The 17,359-nt window shown below is 44.6% G+C and overlaps 1 protein-coding gene across 1 annotated transcript in view; it reads right to left on the reverse strand.

The window, feature by feature from the left end:
- Positions 1 to 707: 707 nt before the first annotated feature.
- RGS6 (regulator of G protein signaling 6) overlaps positions 708 to 17,359 on the reverse strand; it is a 45,767-nt gene continuing 29,115 nt past the window's right edge. Inside the window, exons 11-14 of the mRNA XM_072864250.1 lie at positions 13,763 to 13,873; positions 10,392 to 10,517; positions 1,320 to 1,506; positions 708 to 752 (exon numbers count right to left, since the gene is read on the reverse strand). Coding sequence (XP_072720351.1) covers positions 708 to 752; positions 1,320 to 1,506; positions 10,392 to 10,517; positions 13,763 to 13,873 — 469 coding nt within the window. The remainder of the gene's footprint in view (positions 753 to 1,319; positions 1,507 to 10,391; positions 10,518 to 13,762; positions 13,874 to 17,359) is intronic.

Genomic DNA, 17,359 nt, shown 5'->3' on the forward strand with positions numbered 1-17,359 from the left:
CTGATCAGTTCAAGCCTAAATCCTCTGTGTCTTCTTCTGATTAAATACTCATTGTCTAAACATCCATCTTATTCTCAGTACTTCTACTTATCAATTTAATCAATTCCCCCATTATTCACCTATCTTCTTTAGCCTGCATTTTGCCATCATCGTTTTTTTCAGGTGATGCAAATTTGCAGAAGTTCTTGTTCACTGTAACTGCAAAGCAAAAAATACATCTTAGCCAGAATGTCTTCATACTCCTGTGTTTCTCAGCTTTAAAAACAACATTTAAGTTGCCTGATATTCACAGGGGATTGCCTTGAAACTTTGCGTACATTCCTTCTATGCTGGCCCCAAGGAGCAAGATCGCATTCAAGAAAATACAGTATTTGATGCTGGTTTGAAAAATTCATTGCCTAACCTTGTATAAGTGGTCCACAACATCTCCCCTGAGACAGAAATATTTTGTTAGTGGAGTATTTTGAAGAACTGCCTTTGAACATCAATTTAAAGAAAATATACGAACAGGAGTTCTTTTCATTTGCTGTTAGTTTTATTACATGCTTTTGATAAAAATGATTATGAGGAGGACATCTTTTAATTGTGTCCCTGGTAATATTTGCCAAACGGTCCCTTCTTCCTTTTTCTTTTATAGCCTTTATAAAATGATATTTTCACTTTCTCAGAAGGTTACGCAGCTTTATCCTTGCTTGTAGCAGTTTTTCTCAAATTATCTGTTTTCCTAAAGGCATTTTCTGTGTACAGTTTATCTGTAAAATTTTCCTGATAAATCTGGGGCCCTTAGGAGGGAAGGATTAAGCTCACTGCATTGCCTGCTGTCCTATCATTATTCTAAGGTATTGTCTGGTGGACAAGTTTCTAGCTGTGTTGGAGGGAGCTGCTGCATTTGGGGTTTGGCGGTGGGGGATATAATTAGCTATAAATAAATAAATGATAAAAAAAGTGTATTAACCAGGACTTTGATATGATATCAGCCATTCTGTAAATAGGCCAGACTTGGTGACAGGGAGCACAGAGAGCCAAACTGAACTTTATAGCACTCTTTCATCTTTGCTTTCTCTGAGACATGGCTCTAGCTTGCTGTGCCTTGCAGACTTGTAAATTTTGGAACATTTGTTCCCAGAGGAGCATTAGCCTGTTGTAACTGATAGATTCAAAGAAAATATCATTTACCCAGCTTGAGTAGACATCCTCAAAGTCACTTCAAACTGTGCATCTCCTTTTTCTTACAAGTGAGCAGTGACAATGGGATAGTGGAACATCACAGTAAAACTGAGAGTTTTATTAGCAGTAATTCCATAAAATCAAAACCAAACCTGTGCATCTTCATATGTGTATCTCCCTGGGTCTTTGACATTTTGGCTTGTTTTCTCATAGCTGTGGGAATCCAGGTTGATAGCACTTTGGGCCCCAGGAGCTAGAAACTCTTGCCAGATTTCTTCCACTCTGGTGGTTACGTCCTGCAGAGGTTGTTTCTTGAGATCTTGGACAGCCAACCAAAACCTGTACTAGGCAAAAATTAAAAGGGGAGAAAAGAGAAAAAGAGAGAAATCTAGATAAGACTTCATGGATAAGCCTGGGCAGAGTGCCAAAACACAGACTTAGAGCCTAACCCCACGGCTAGCTGAATTCAGAGAAGACTCTCCATTTAGCATGATTTCAGGGGAAGGTGTGATATACTTTACACCAAACCCTTACACTGTAGCTAAGATCAGAAAAGCGACTTTAAGAAGTGATACGTTCTTATTCAAACCGCCCCTGCAGAAGTGTGACATTAGGTATGCAAACAGGAAACCTCCAGAGCTGTGCAGCTGGAGGTGGGGAGCAGGCTCTGCCTCCCATAGTCCTGCTGCAATCCGCTGGTCACTCCTGCCTGCAGGATCGGTCATCCAGAGGGGATGCAAAATGCAGAACAAACTTAATATTCATATCATTTCCAGGGTGAAGTTGTAGCAATGGCATTTAAAGAAATCTTTCTTTTTTTGACTTGTAAACTGACCAGCATTCAGATGGATGCCATGGGAAGAGATTAATCTTGTCATGGCCATACTCCAATTTTTCAGGGATATTTTCTTGACTGGACCACACTTACAAACTAAAATAAGTTCATAAACATTGAGAAGATAATCTCTTTGATGGCTAAGGGCATAATCCACATCTCAATCTGTGAAACCAAAGGCCACGGAATATTTTTGCAAGAGTGACATGCATTATCTTTTACCCTACAAAAGAAAAAGGTATTTTGTTGGTGGTGCTGGTTTTATTTATTGTTGACAGAAATATGCTCTTTCAGGTGATTAACTCAGAAGATGCATGGCCCTCAGTAGCCTTTTGTTTTGGTCAACTCTACCTTCTAGCAAGAAGATATCCCCCGAGGCCTCTGCCCTGGTTACCCAGGTCCTGCAACCCAGCTGAATGGTACAACAGTGCTCTGTAGGGAGCACTGAGAGCTACAGGGCAAAGAGGTACAGAAGGGACCTTTGCAGCCACCTGCAATAGCCAGCTCTTTCCCACCCCATGGCAAAGGAGCCCATTGCCCAGGGATGACAAAGAGGGCAGGGCTCACCTTGGCCGTCCCTGCCCTGCACTGCTCTCGCACACTCGCCTCTGCTCAGCAGACTGTGCAGTGGGGACAAGGTTTGTCTGGGTCACTGCTTGTTCAGGGCATCTGGAAGAGCTGCACAACTTAGAAAATCCCATGTCCACCCTTGTCATTATGGGAGACTACTAAATAAACCAGTTGAACTTTAACTGAAAGCCTGATTTCCCACCCCAAATGATTCAATGGTGCCAGCGTGCTGCCACTAAGGCAAATGTTCCCCCATGGTGGAAGCAGGAAGATACGGCCTCTCCCAAACCAAAATCCCATTGGCAGCAAGGGTGGGCAGAGGAGTTGGCAGCCTGGTGACTCCTGTGCTGTTTCTGACCCTCGCTTCCTTATCGGTTGCAGGCCGTACCTAACCACCCCAGAAACACTGGGGTTATGGTAATCAAATAAGGCCGCTAACCCATTTAGCCTGGTCCCCTACCTGCAACAGAGGGAAATGGTCAATTTGGGAAAAAGAGACATCTGCACTGCATGCAAGGCCAGGCTAAATCCTCCTTGCCTGTTCCCCGCACCTCCCCTGCCAGGAGGGGGCCTAATACCACAGCCTTGACTCGCCCAAGCCACTTGGTCACATTCCTGCATAAAGTTTTCCCTGCTCCCTGGCAGGCTGCCAGTAAAATGGACTAGAGTATGCTCAGACACTACATCAGTACCTGTGGAGTCACATACTGGTGGTGCTCACACAGTGACATTTGGTTTTATAAACTGAAATAGAATATTGGGGGTTGGTGGAGGGGTGTGCACAGTTGGTCCTTTTCCATCTTTGAGATGTTAAGTGCACCTGATGTCCTGCCTTGTTGTTTGAACCATAAGCGACACCCCCACTTATCACATGCACACAGAGAGTAAAGGGTGGCACTCACAGTGCAACAATCTGATGCCATATGTGGCTTCCTTTACTTCAAAAATATTTTATCATTCAATTTCAGATGCGATGGGAACACGTGAATGCAGAAAAGACATAGAGAGAAGAGATGCTAATCATTCCAGAGTAGCTGGGACACTTCAGACAAACACTTGGCTAGAGAGAATGTTTTCTGCTGGCTTATCTTCTGCCCCTGGAGCCGGGGAGGCGGGCTGGGAAAGCACGCTTGTGAGAGAACCGGGCGCTCTGTGAAGTGACAGCTTGCCAGAACAGGAGTACCATCCATTTTAATAACCATTTGGCTCAATCTGAAAACCAACCAACCAGACCAACCTGACACTAACAAGAACAAGCTCTTTTTACTGCAAGCGATTGTGAATTCATGCCCAAGGCTGGATGTCCTCTTCAAGGCAAAGGGGAGTTTTGTCTTGGTAAAAATTTCAAAGCTATTCACTACAGCTGGTATCTAAAAATCGAGGGACATCAAAGCGGAGTACCCAGCCCTGCAGCCTCAACTCCAAGGCAAATTCTCTGCCACGAGGAATCATCCTGAAGCCAATGCATAAGCAGGGCTTCCTATGGGATTTATACAGCATTTACAAGAGAGAAGCAGGTATTTCTGCCCAGGAAAGGAGCAGACACATGATGGCTGTGCTGGAATTTGTGCTCAGTTATAAAGTGCAAATGCACTCCCTGAGTCAGTCCCGCAATTTCTGAAGCACAAGCCCAGTCCCAAGTTCACAAGGAGTTAGGAGAAGATCCCACATTGCCTCCTCCCCTTCTCTGGGAGGCAGATCTCCAGTGGACACCTCTTGCACAGGTCAGGGGAGGAGGGAGATGTCCTCGTGTGTCCTCTCCGCAGGTGCCCTATAAGCAGAGCAGGACTGGCACGGGGACTGCCTGCACAGAGGGAACAGAAACGTTGATCACAGGTTCTTTGCCCTTTATAAAACAGCATGTAAGATCTGGAGAAGGCTGATAATATGGTGTCCTAAGCTGTTGTCAGAGGCATAAACCATTCTGGCCTCATCCAGCTTGTAATTAAGCTGCTGTCACTTGCAGGAGATAGCCTGTAATGGTGCCTTATCCTATGCAGCCCCCTCCAGGCACAGAGAGCTCCTGGGCCTCAGCATGCCAGCTCTGCCTCCCTGCAGGGCACTGCGCGCTGCTGTTCGCAGGTGCCCCTCGGTGAAAAGACTGCTGGGGAAGGACAGGGGGTTGCTTCTGAGGTACGTTGTAAAACAAAAATTAATTTAAAAACCTGATCAAGACAAAACACGGATGACTACAGAGACCGAGGAACGACTGTCAACAGAAGGACAGTGTTGTATCCCCATCTTGGGGAAGGATGTGATACACCTGGCTTGACAGTGAAATCACCGAGTGACTGAGTTCAGAATATGAGCACACTCCTCTCCCTGCCTCAGTAGCTCCGTGCAAGTATTTGGTGCACCTCCCGTCTCACATCTCTCACCATTCACAATCTTATTCTCACTTCCTTTCACCAAGAGAAGAAATACTGTTCTAACATCACAGCTGGGAGGGGAAATGAATGAAAGTAACAGGTATAAATCAACATGCAGTTCAGACAGGGGAAATATTTACATCTTTGTGTTGCTTAACAGCCAGATCCTTGGTACGGCGAGCTTACCGTGGCTGAGAACAGCAGAAACCTGTCCTGCGCGGGGCACGTTGGGGACAGATGCCTGCAGCGAGGCTGCGTGCCAAGGGCGCAGTCCTTCACTAACGCAGCATTTCCAGGGCGCCCGCGGCGCCGGTGTGAACGAGGGCAAGCCTCCCAGGGCCCAGCTGGCCTCCCCCTCACTGTCCTTCCTCCCCTCTCCTCTCCCAAGCCGCGCACCCCACGTCCAAGCTGTAAGTCCCTCTTTCTGCCGCCTGCTAGTTCTCCAGGGCAGGAAGCGTCTCTCCGTAGTTAGGCAGCACCCGGTCGTTCGCCAGCGAGTAAACAAGATGCCAGTTTGCTCAGGAATGACAGCCGGCACGGGGAGATCTCCAGTCTCCTCCAGGAGCACGGGCAGGCCCTCGGCCAGGCCGAGGCAGCCTGAGGCGCTCCCCTCCGGCAGCGCTGGGCCCGCCCGGCGCCCGGAGCCAGCTCAGGCGCGGAGCTGCCGTGCCGCCTGCTGGCCAGGCGGGGACGGGGCGGGCCGGGCCGGGCCGGGCCGGGCCAGGCGGCGACGGGCCGGGCCGGGCCGCGCCAGGCGGGGCCGGGCCCTGCCGCCCCGGCCGTCCCAGGGTGAGCGCCGGGGCTGCCCCTCGCACGGGATCAAGGACCAAGCGCTAGACGCTCGATAGCGTGCCTGCCGCTTTGGTGGCTGCGGGAGTGGGGAGAAAGTTCCTGTGTAAATGCTTTTTATTTAGAACTCAAGGGGCTTGGGTGAGTTTTACTTAACAGATCTGCCCTCCTCAACGCCCGAACTTTTCCTTTCCCGATGAAAACTAAAAAAACCACCAAAAACCAAAAAAACCCCAACCAACCAAGAACAACAACCACCACCAAAAACCTTATTAAAAAAAAATATTAGCCAGTTTCAGCCATGTAAGGGCTGAAAAAAAACCTGGCCAGTTTCAGGTCATATAAGATATAAACACTTTCTGCAGGTAAAATTCTTTTCCGGATAACTCGATTTTCAACATACGTTCACAATAACGCACAAAATGCCTGCATTCATGCATTGCAAGCTTCACAGTGCATTCCTATAAAGCATCATGTGTTCTCTATTTAGGTCTATAAACAGGTGTGCAGTCTCTTTTCCCTTCGGGTAAAATTCCCATGTCCCGTATTCCCACTTAGTTGTTTCTCTTTCCAGCTGACACTCTTTGAAGTTGGGAACAACAAAACAAAAACAAAAACAAAAAAACCAATCCACCAGTTAGATGAACATCTCAGCAATCTTGAGATGTCTCGGGAGATTTCCAGGTCATAAAAAACGTGTAACAACTTTCTGTTGGCCTTTTTTTTTTTTTCTTTTAATTGAAGCTTGGCATTTTGTCTGCTATATTTTGGGTACTTCAAAAATCAACAGAGTCAAAACAAATTGTAGATGAAAGATAGCAACAGAGAGGAGAAAGAAAAGAGAGCAAGAAAAAGAGTTAAAATAAAAACAGAGAGAAAAATACCCAACTAACTGGCTTTCCTGCTCTCACATAAATAATGGACAGCCAGTAAATAAATAAGTTACAGGGCTCAGCCGAGCCCAGGAGACCGGTGGACATGATCCTGCAAGTTTATTAGAACACAAAAACACAGCTGGAAGGAGACCCAGGAGGTCACTGAGTCTAGTCTGCTGCTATCTCTGGCAGTGCCTCACTCGAGACCCCCACCGGGACCAATTTTTCTTAGCTAGGAAGATATGGAAATACCCCACCACAGTCAACCCCGTGATTTGGGACTTACACCGCTGGGTATAAGAGCAGAAGTTGGTCCCCTTGCTATACCACTGAATTACATTCATTTCAAGGCATTCTCAACTGCACACTTCATGAAATCTCTTTTCTAGCACTACCAGGAATTTCTAGGTCTTCCAGCATTCAGTTTCTCAGATCTGCCTTGAGGACAACACAGGGGCCTACGGGACTCCTGCCAGTGTTAATGAAGATCATACTGACATTCCCAAGAGAGAATACATCCCTGCTGCAACAGTTCCCACATCTCTGGATAGTTACTGGGAAGAAAGTCCTTAAAAGATACACACAAATGTAATTTTTCTAGCAGAGTGCTAGATGCTGCGCCCTCAGAAAGTTCCTTACAGCTTCCCAGCGTTTGGGTGGGATGCATCTCACTTAACTGTAGATGTCTACCATGCAGACACTGTCATTTGAATCAGTCTCTCCAGGCTTATAGATGGTAGAGAGAGGCGGGTGCTTTACAGTGTAATTTAGGTGCTTTTAGTTTTGTTTCCACTTAAAGCTGAAAGAAATCCTTCCCAGGTGATTCATTGACTCCTCTTCAGCCTCTCTTCTCTCACTCTAAAGGAAGCCTGGGTGATACAGAAGAAAGCACATGCTTCCAAGCTGCCAACTTAGGTGAGACAGATCCCAACCTTGCTGTTGGGTGTAACTTAAATTTTGCTTGCATGTTTAAGCATCCAGCACTTGCTTTCCTTTCTGCCACATGCTCCTAATGAGAATTCAGGAGCTTTCTCTGCCACACCTGAACCCTAGAGAGCCACCTGCTCTCTAGCACCACTGCTAACAATCCATCCTATTCCAGTTTTCTTCATTAATATTTCTGCCTTTATGTCCTGTTGTTATTCAAAGCTTTAAGCAGGCTTGCTAATACTGATCCAATATTAGATAATAATGATACCACATAAGTCAATACCATGATAATGATACCGTAAGAATGATAGCGATATTCCCATATTAATTAATAATGATACCAGTGTCTTCCAAAAAGGATGCGGGGTTTAACCTCTCTGTCCCAGCCCACTGATTTGCAGCCTCCCTTTGAGACAAGCCGTCTCAAAACCAGAGAGAACGCACATCAGCAGGAGGAGCAGCTCTGATTGACTGAGGAAGGTACATGCTTGCCTTCTCATAATGAAACTTCCTCCATTTCTTTGAGTAGGATGAACGTGGGGGACACCCTCTAGTCATAAAACCTGATGGAATTTATTAGGGCAACCCCAGATATATTTCAGAAAACCCACTTGAGGAGTATTTCAATATAGTATATTAATTTTGCACTTCATCACTACAATTTAATTGCAAATAAGCACCACTGTACATAAGTGCAGTAAGCATATACAAGTTCAGTGCCTGTTCAGCAATAACACATCAAGCTCATTTATGTAATTTAGTAACACTCCCTTGTTCATCTTACAAGTAACTTTCAGGTTTTTAAAAATAACAAACATAAAAGTGCATTGATTTTTCACTGGTTTGCTGCTGGCATGCTTTCTGTATTTCTCCTTGGACAGGAAAATATGATAAATACAATGGTCAGTTCCAATGTCATTTAAAGCCACCTTCTGGGGTATTTCCCTTTCAGATCTCACAGGGTAGCAGACTGCACTGAAGTGACAATTGTTCACATGCTTTACTAATGTATTTGATTTTCCAAATAAAAAAATGAATAAAACACAGACTTAAAGGCTGTGCAATCAAGTTCTTAGCTGGTGTAAACTGAGAACAACATCAAACCTGCTCACTACCAGCAAAGGCACAAAACCCGACTGACGGCATGCTCAGTTGATAGCAGATTTCATCATCCCTGGAGCAGGCATGGATCTGCCAGTGAAACTGTGAACTCTCTGGCCATCTCTGCCGACGATTCCTGGACCTACTGGAACAGGACTGCCCCCGAAGAAAGCTCGTGAACTCGTCCCCACACCCATCCATGTGCTGAGATGGCACCAGAGCACCACAATGTAGCCTCCACAGTGTAATTCAGATTGCGTAAAAAAGCAGTTTTTACTGGATACCGCTATATCTAGGGCAGTCAAATTACGTTACTGATGGATCCTTCTGTGTCTCCAGGACTAATCAGGGAAAGGAGCAGCTGAGGACCGTTGCAGGTATCCGTGAAGTGCCTCTGACCTGCTGTACCTCAGTTAAGGAGCAAGGTTAAGGATCCCACACACAAGAGTACAAGAGCGCACACCGGCACCCTGACACCAGCTCAAACCCTTGCCTTCAGCACAGGCCGGTGGCTGCAGCCCACCCTGCTGCCAACCACAGGTCATCCGCCCTGCTGCTAACCACCGTCTTCCTGCTTCTGCACAAATGGATGAATGTGGCAGTAAATTTGGCTGTTTGTCACGTGCAGGCAAGAGTCTGAACCATAGCCTCAGCCACTGAGTATCAACCTCTACCTGTTCAGGCTGCCTCTCTGGCTGGCACAAGGGTTTAGTTTAGGGTCTATGGGGGATATCTAGCTAGACCTCTCTTTTTCTGTCAGTGTGAAAAGATACCTGTTATCGATAGGGGAAAATGGTTTAATACATTAGTTCTGAGGTACATAGGGGTGACTAATGAATCCTAAGGCGCTGAGTTTAGCACTTAGTTTTGCAGCTGGAAGGGCTGAAGAGACAGGCATACTCATTCTGGGGTAGCAATCCTTCAAAGCAGCATGCTGTTGGGCACTTCCAATGTCCTTTCATCAATTCTGCAATGGGACTGTATCTTGGAGCAATGTTCTAGGGCCAGAGACAGGGTTTAGAACAGTGTTACGGACAAGGCCAGAGGGGCTGCATCTTCTAGGAAAGGTTTTTTCTTCATCTAGTGTTGGCTCACCAAAAAAAATGGCAACTTATTATTGCTGTCTATTCCTGCTGTAATTGAAGTAGCAGAATTGTGCACAACAGATTTATAGACTCTCAGCCTGATGTAGGATCATGCAGGTGTCTACATAATGTTTCATAACAGAAGTTTTGTCTTCTTCACAACATGAGAAGCCAGGTACTCAGAATCCCCACACAGAGAGAGTGCTATTAAAGGTGAGAGTCAAGCTCTCAAATAGTTAGGAGGTGCCAGAATTAAAAGTAGCTGTTGCAAACCTGATTTGGAGACTGCCAGTACTGAAACAGTTTTTAGCCATGTGATCACCATACTATGTTTCCCTCAGATGACCCCTGCCACAAATATACATGTAAATCCTATATATTGTTAGGGGGCTTAATAGCGATATGCCACGTCTCATCGCATTATTACAACTTTGCAAGCCTTTGCATATGATACTTGACAACGCTAGCTCTGCTAAACACTGTTCCTGAGATTACTTACATAGTTCTAGTATAGGCATCCGTAGCAGTGCTATGGGCCAAATCCTGCCGTTCTCAACTTTACTCAAATGGGTATTTTTAGCAGTTCAAGACAGACCAAGCGTTGCATTGTACCTATGCAAGAGAGCAGGATTGGTCCCATTCATTTAGTTCAAGTCAAAAAAGGTTTCACCTGAGGTTTTCTGAGCTGAATTCTGATTCCAGGAAACGAAGGAACTGGTCTCGTCCTACTGGGTCCTTCAGCACCTCATCCATGGAGAAACCCCATCTTTTCACACGCTGCTGACTAGGTTCTTTGCTGTTTGGAGAGAGAAGGAAAAAAACAGATGGAATGTGCATTTCTGCCTGCTGTCCAAGCAGCTGCTGCTAAGCAGCAAAGGGAGGAAGATTATCAGATGAGGAGATGGCGTTTCTTTTCTCAAGATTTAGCAGAAATACAGGTTAGCAAATAACATACAAAGAGAAGCTATAAAGACCAGGGTCATCATTAAAGCAACTGTACTATCTGAGTGCTATGTACATGGCAAAATGAGAGCAACAGTGAATGATATGATTTTCAGAGTAATTTCTGGTAGGTTTCATGTAAAGAACAGCATACCATACTTGAATGATTATTCATTATGCACTTCTTATGTATGTCCTCAAATTTATCTTGGGATTTCTTACATGTCAAGGCAGAAATTTGCCAGCAGTGTTCCCTGGGCTGCTGGTGAGCTCCAGAGCACCTCCCTGTGTCCCACACAGTACTGGCTGGTCACTTGGAACTGGCTTCAGATTTTCAGTTCCACATTTGCATTAAAAAAGGAGTTTCACTAAGAAGCAGTGCAAACAAGATTTCTAAAAATGATTACTGGTTTATGGTCTTTTATTTTTCAGTGCCTCTGATTTTTGGATGCCTAAGTCTTGGAAGACTAAAGCATCTCCCTCCTACCCTCCATGATAATCAGACTCTTATTTTGTGTCTCAGCTGGTACACCGAGATGCAGAGGCACCCAAAATCACTAACAACCTTACTCCTAAATTATTTCTTAATACAACCCCACTTACATAAGCTGTTGTTTGAATTGCCAGACATGTTGCAGAGATGCCTATGGAGAGAGGCAGTGCCTAGGAATCATAACGAGGATCCTATGAGACAGTCTGCATCAGAGCGTAATCTGGGCTCACAAAGTGTTTGAAAGCTTCTGGTGTGATGGCGTCATACCATGAGACAACCATTAAAATACAGCTCAGCTGCTCACATTTGTGACAGTAGAGCCATTGTTAACAGTACATATCTATTAAACTACATGTCTCGTCATGTCCACAGCAATTCCTAATCCTGGAGCCTTAGGGGACAGTGGCGATCTGTGCTGAAGACAAATAAGCCAAAGGGGTAAATAAAATGCCCGCTTTGATTTCCCCTTGGTGTAAAGACTAAGCAAAATTGATAGGCATGTCCTCACTCGAAGTGCAGAGCACTCGGGATGGCTCCTCCTGCACTCACCCAGGAGCCAGCAGCGCTGTGGACAAGGGCACAGATGCCAGCCTACCTGTTAAGTGAGCCAGCCTGGACACGGGGACATGAAAGTCATGTTCGTGCAGAGCTATGCATGAGCTAAGCTCAGGGAATTTCCTGCTGAATCCAGAGATCTGTAGCTGCTCTTCTTGCTGCTGCACAATGTTCTAGCACGAATGAAAAGGCCAAAGTGCTGTCTAAAATTGAAGGCTTTCCGTGGCATTTCTTGAGTCCTGAGTGCCATGAAGGATGAACTGTAGTGGCGCAGGGCTGTCCATACTTGGCAGCTGGCCTTACCATTAGAAGTGAGAGGCTCTTTGTTTTCCTGAGCAAGGACTCTGCTCTGCTAACTGAGGAAACAGCTTTGCAGGCAACACAAGGGCTACCGCAGCTCTTGGGGATCATTTAATTATTCATGCAAGTTGCAACTAGATGCAGATGCAGCGAGTTCTCTTACAATAGAGAATAAAATGGAAATACAGAGCTGTTTGTTCTTCCATCTCCCAACAATACAACTTTCTCTTTTTCATCAGCAGGAGAATCACCTTCCTTAACTCTGAAATCATAGCAGAAGTCACGCATTTATTTTAAATTCCTATAAAGGCTGCGACATCAGGTTAATTGTATTCTTCAGGGACACAGCCATCTTTTTGGGATTTGCAGCTACCTCAACAGATGCAGAAATAATGGATGCCTGGATTACCTCGTGGGTGGGGGTTCCTCCAGAGAAGTATTTTGCAGGGGCTGTATCTGGTTCTAGCCTTGCTAGGGAGGACGGAGAAAATGAGAGAAACTGACTAAAAAGAAAATCCAAAATACTAAAATTATGTGAAGAGGGGCAGAGATTAGGGAACTAATGGATTTCTGTGACTACCAGAGAAGCAGGTGAAAACATCTTTCACATCCCAGACCACATGGTTTTTAAACAGGGAAATAACTTGCCCTTTTCCTGGAACACTGATTCACTATGAATTGGCTTTCTTAGGCTGGTAGCGTCTTAAACCTTACTTTATTATTCAAGAACAGACAGGATTAGGTTTCCATTCTCTTTTCAAAGATTTGTCAAAGACAACTCCCAGTTCAGATTTGGTGCCGAACAGCAGCAGCCAAACACTAGGAGAAGCTGCTGAGCACTCGCAGTAGTTGGCCACAAGACGTGAGTGAGTAGTCAAGGTGATACGTGACATGGTGATTCCATTCAAACCTACTGCGACAGCTGCTAGGCACAGAGGCAGGCAGGACAATTCTAGATCCACTACAAGGGCTATGGATAGCCTGTGATGGCAAGAGATGTAGACACTGTCCAGACTTTCCTTGCACCAGCATCACATGGGCAAAAGATGATCTAAATTGCAGTGCCATGCTTGTTTTTTTGGAGAAACTCTCTGAGGGGCAAGGCATTGGAGGTCCTACAGTCATTCCTCCTTCTTTTTATCTATTAGACACCATAACAGAGACAAGCCAGCTTGTTCACTAACAGGTGAGGCCCAAACTCACTTCGTCAATCTGTTAGAATCCTGACCTGCCAAGTCTCACACATTACATGGGAGCTACACTCCTCTGGCTCCTGTGCCAAATCTGCCTCCGCACAGCAGGAACGGCCACTGCCCTACAACCCATCCTATTCTGCCAGTGGCATCTTTCATGGAATCCCAGGACAGCAGCAGGGCTGAAGCACTGCAGCTGTGGAAGGACCAGACAGCAGGCTGTCCAAGGGTCAAAGGAGATGTGCTGGAACAATTATCTCTTAGCAGTATCCTGTATCTGTGGACTCTTAGACCTGAGTCTGTGCATGTCCTTGACAGGCATGAGAACATCCGTTACCTGACCTACAGAGTACCACACATCAAGTCATATGGAAGTGGAAGGGCCGAATAATTCACAGAAGAAGTGATAAAGCATAAGCTCCTGTTTAAACTTTAGCTATGTACTTGTATCTTGTAAAGTTACAGACATCCAACTTCCTATCCAAACAGAGCAGTGGGAAGAGCATACAAACAAAATGGCAAGACAACTCTAACATTACTTAAACTACCAATTCTTACCTCATTTCAATGTCCCACAATGCTGCATCATCACTTATCCAGGGATTGGAAGGCTCAGCAGGAGTTATAAAGGGGTCATATTCCACATACTGCTCTGTGTAGGCTATTAAACTGACAGATATAAAAAAAGAACACAAAAGAATTAAAAAAAAAAAAAAAGAATCAAGGCCTGAATGTTCAGTCACATGTCAGAGAGGTACAGCTTTTCTTTTTTTTGTATGCTTCTTTTTATTTTTGTAGGAATCAGTCAGTTTCCCAGCGACCACAGGAGTCTCTTTTCCCAGGGACGGTGCATGCAACGATTTCTCTGCAAACACCCACCAGCTCACTGCAGTATTTTCCTCAAGCTCATCTCTGTCGAGATACCCACAAAAAGCCCGACAAGGCAACAACTGGATTGCTATGGTAGGACTTCCCCCGGAGAGCCATGGGATGACTATGACGCACGTGTCCTCCTGTTCATTTGTTGCACATTGTTATTCCTCTTGCCCTTTTGGTTTTTGCAGACTTTTGTACCCATTTAACTGTATGCATTATGAGTAACTAGTCTAAATAAGGTCATGTGCTGTAGCTAAGAATATACTTAAATCTTTGGAGGATCACAGTCTAGAGCATCAAAGCTTCAGGCTATAGATAATTTTTTTGTTACGTTGGTATACCCTTTCGTCTAACGGCACTATTGTAAAATACTTCAACAGTAGTTTATAATAATTAACTTAGAATGTAGTAAATTTTATGCATGTTGGAAAAACACCTGGCATTTATACTGGCTTGCTTCATGATGAGTCAGATAAGACATATAGCCTCTAATCCTCACTAGGATGAGATTCAAAGAGCTTCCTGGGAAAAGGACTGTGTCTGCTTGCATAAGTGATTCAGGAATTCCACTGGGGTTGGGGCTAGGGGCATATTTTTGCAAAAGAAAGACAGCATATATGAAATAAATCAAAAGAAATTTGTCCTAGTCTATATTGGAAATACTCTAAGGCACTTTTTAATTTTTTTGCCTAGGTCTGCCAAGTAATTAACTAAGTTAATTGAGTCTCATCATACTGAACAACTAATTTACTCACACTGTGATTGTCCACGCTAAACTCTACCTCTGGTCTTCCACATCTCAGAAAGACAGGAGAATGAAAAGACCCTGTGAAACAAAGGGTCACAAAAGGCAGAAAGTTTCCCTGACCTGCTCTACAGTAATTACTTCTTTTTGTTTGTCCTAGCTCTTATCATGAGGCATTAAAATCATACACTTTTGTAACCACAGCAGGTTCCCACTGCCCCTCAGGGCACTCAGGGCTGTCTCATCTCATTTCATTAATTACATTTCATGACTGCTGTGGGTCAAGGGTTGGAGGAGGAAGCAGTGTCCAATTTCAGAGAGCAGCAGCAATCCCTGAGACATCAATGAGAGAGGGGGTTGGTTAAAAAAAAAACCAACAAAAAGGATCAATCAGGAGATATCTGCTGTGAAACTTGAATCGCTCCTAATAAAATAATAAGAAGGCATCAGAGGTGCTAGTACAAGTACTAGTAAAAATAAAATGGGAAAAAACCTAAATTAAATGAAACAAGAGGGAATTGCTAAGCAAATTTTGCTGATTCAGTATAATGACAGCAGTGGAATTGTCGCCTCATTGTCTAAAGGAGGCTACAGGTGGGGGACTCCTAAGGGAAAGCATTTCTATCAAAATGCAGACCTGGACTTTTGGCCTTTCAGGTGATGCATGGTAATTCTGGTAGAAGAGGTGGTGGGAAGAGTTCACTGAAGGGCACAGAGCTTGCCTTGAGAGCCCGACTGTCTTGCAGTCAGGGGGCCCTGCTGAGCCTTCACAAAAACTTTGGGAAACTGAGAGGACAACACAGATTTGTGACACATTTTCATCTAGGGAGCTGAGATTGCTTCTGGTAGGAAGATGCTCAAGTTTTCCCCAGCTATTTCTGTGATGCCACATGTACTGGGATTGCACCAACACTGCACGATGCAGTCAGGGAAGACAGTAGGTAGAATATACTGATAGTTTTGCTCAATAGTTCTCAAATCTCATTACCAAATCCTAAGCCTGACAGTGTGCAGCTCCCAAGTGGGGAGAAAGGATGTGGAAGAAAGGAGGAGAAAACCGTTTCCAAGGTGCCCGGAGCAGCTGAGGGATGCGTGCTCCCACAGTTGGTGCAGATCTACTCCAGGAAGGGCAACAGGGAGGAGTGGGAAGCAAATCTTTAGTAGTGGGAATTTATTTCGTGGGAGCTGGGGATCATCTTTTGAGAGCCTTTCCATTGCTCTTCTGCTGGACAAGGGCTGTCCCATAGAACAGCATGCGTTCATGGAAAATGTATGTGTTTGGTCTATCACTATTAAAATAATGTATATCTTATTCCTATAACAGATTAGACAGCAGCCTTTTCCCCTTACCACCCCCTGCCTTATTTGCTCCTCATTACTTCCCTTGTCCTGCCTGAAAGTGCCTTTGCGCTGTACTGAAAAAATGGCAGGTGGTGCCACTGTCAGGCTTGGCTGTCAAAAGGAGTGTGCCGAGAAGTCGTCTCCTGCACCCCGATCTGCCACACTGTCATTTCAACTAGTCACAAAAGTGTGGCCCAGCCTGAAGAGTGACTTGCTAATAACGGCACCTCCTTATGCAGCAGATTTGTTCCTGGCAGTTGTATTCAGTGTTTTACATTGGGCTTTCAGGCTGCACAGGTTTTTATTTCAGGCAATTGTTCAACTCAGGTCATCCACATTCATTCCTCCTCACCTATCCCCACCCCTGCCAAGCCGCTGGACTCATCAGCCCCTCTACTTCCCTCCTGCCTGCTCTGTGACTCTCCACATCCAGGCTGCACTCTCCACACCAAGCCCTGCGACCCTCCAGCAACACTGTCCCCCACAGTTATCACACAGCCAAACACTTCTTCACAAGATATAAATATCACAACCATGATTTTCATTCTTTATGATTTCAAAATGAAACTTTCAAAACAGGAGAAAAGAGCTTTTTGATTGCTCTCATTTTATTTTCTTTTCTCCTGGTTATCAATTTGCACAGATTTTGATAGCAACATTTTCTTCTCCAATTTGGGACCAATTTAAAGAAAAAAAAAAAGCCCAAAGCCCTTTCAAACCTGGAAAATTTTCTGTCCAGTTTTACTGAAAACTAATAGGGTTTTTTTGGCATTGACAATATTACATTTATAGTGGCAGTAGTTCCTTATGAACTTGAACAAGTGTGTTATTTGGACAGGATTCGATGTTCACAAGTGAATGAGTTTTACTGAGTCCATCTTATTGAATAAATACCTACCTAGAAAAAATTCAAGCAAAACAGATCTGCTTGCTTGTAAATTACCAGCCTGGAAATTATTACTGCCTCAGTATATTAAGGTCACTGTAAGTACATTCAGTACAAAATGACATTTTTTGGTAAAGCACAAATGTATCTTGTTAATAAAAAACAACCATAAAGCCCAAAACATAAATATGAATGTGCTAATTTCAATCATACAATACAGTGTATGCAGGATTTCAGGGAGCCTCTGAGTATTTTCTATTTAATTGGATAAATTTTCATTTTAATTGTTAAACTTTATGAGCCAATA

Source organism: Ciconia boyciana, chromosome 6 (assembly GCF_034638445.1).
Source record: "Ciconia boyciana chromosome 6, ASM3463844v1, whole genome shotgun sequence".
Classification (NCBI taxonomy): Eukaryota; Metazoa; Chordata; class Aves; order Ciconiiformes; family Ciconiidae; genus Ciconia; species Ciconia boyciana.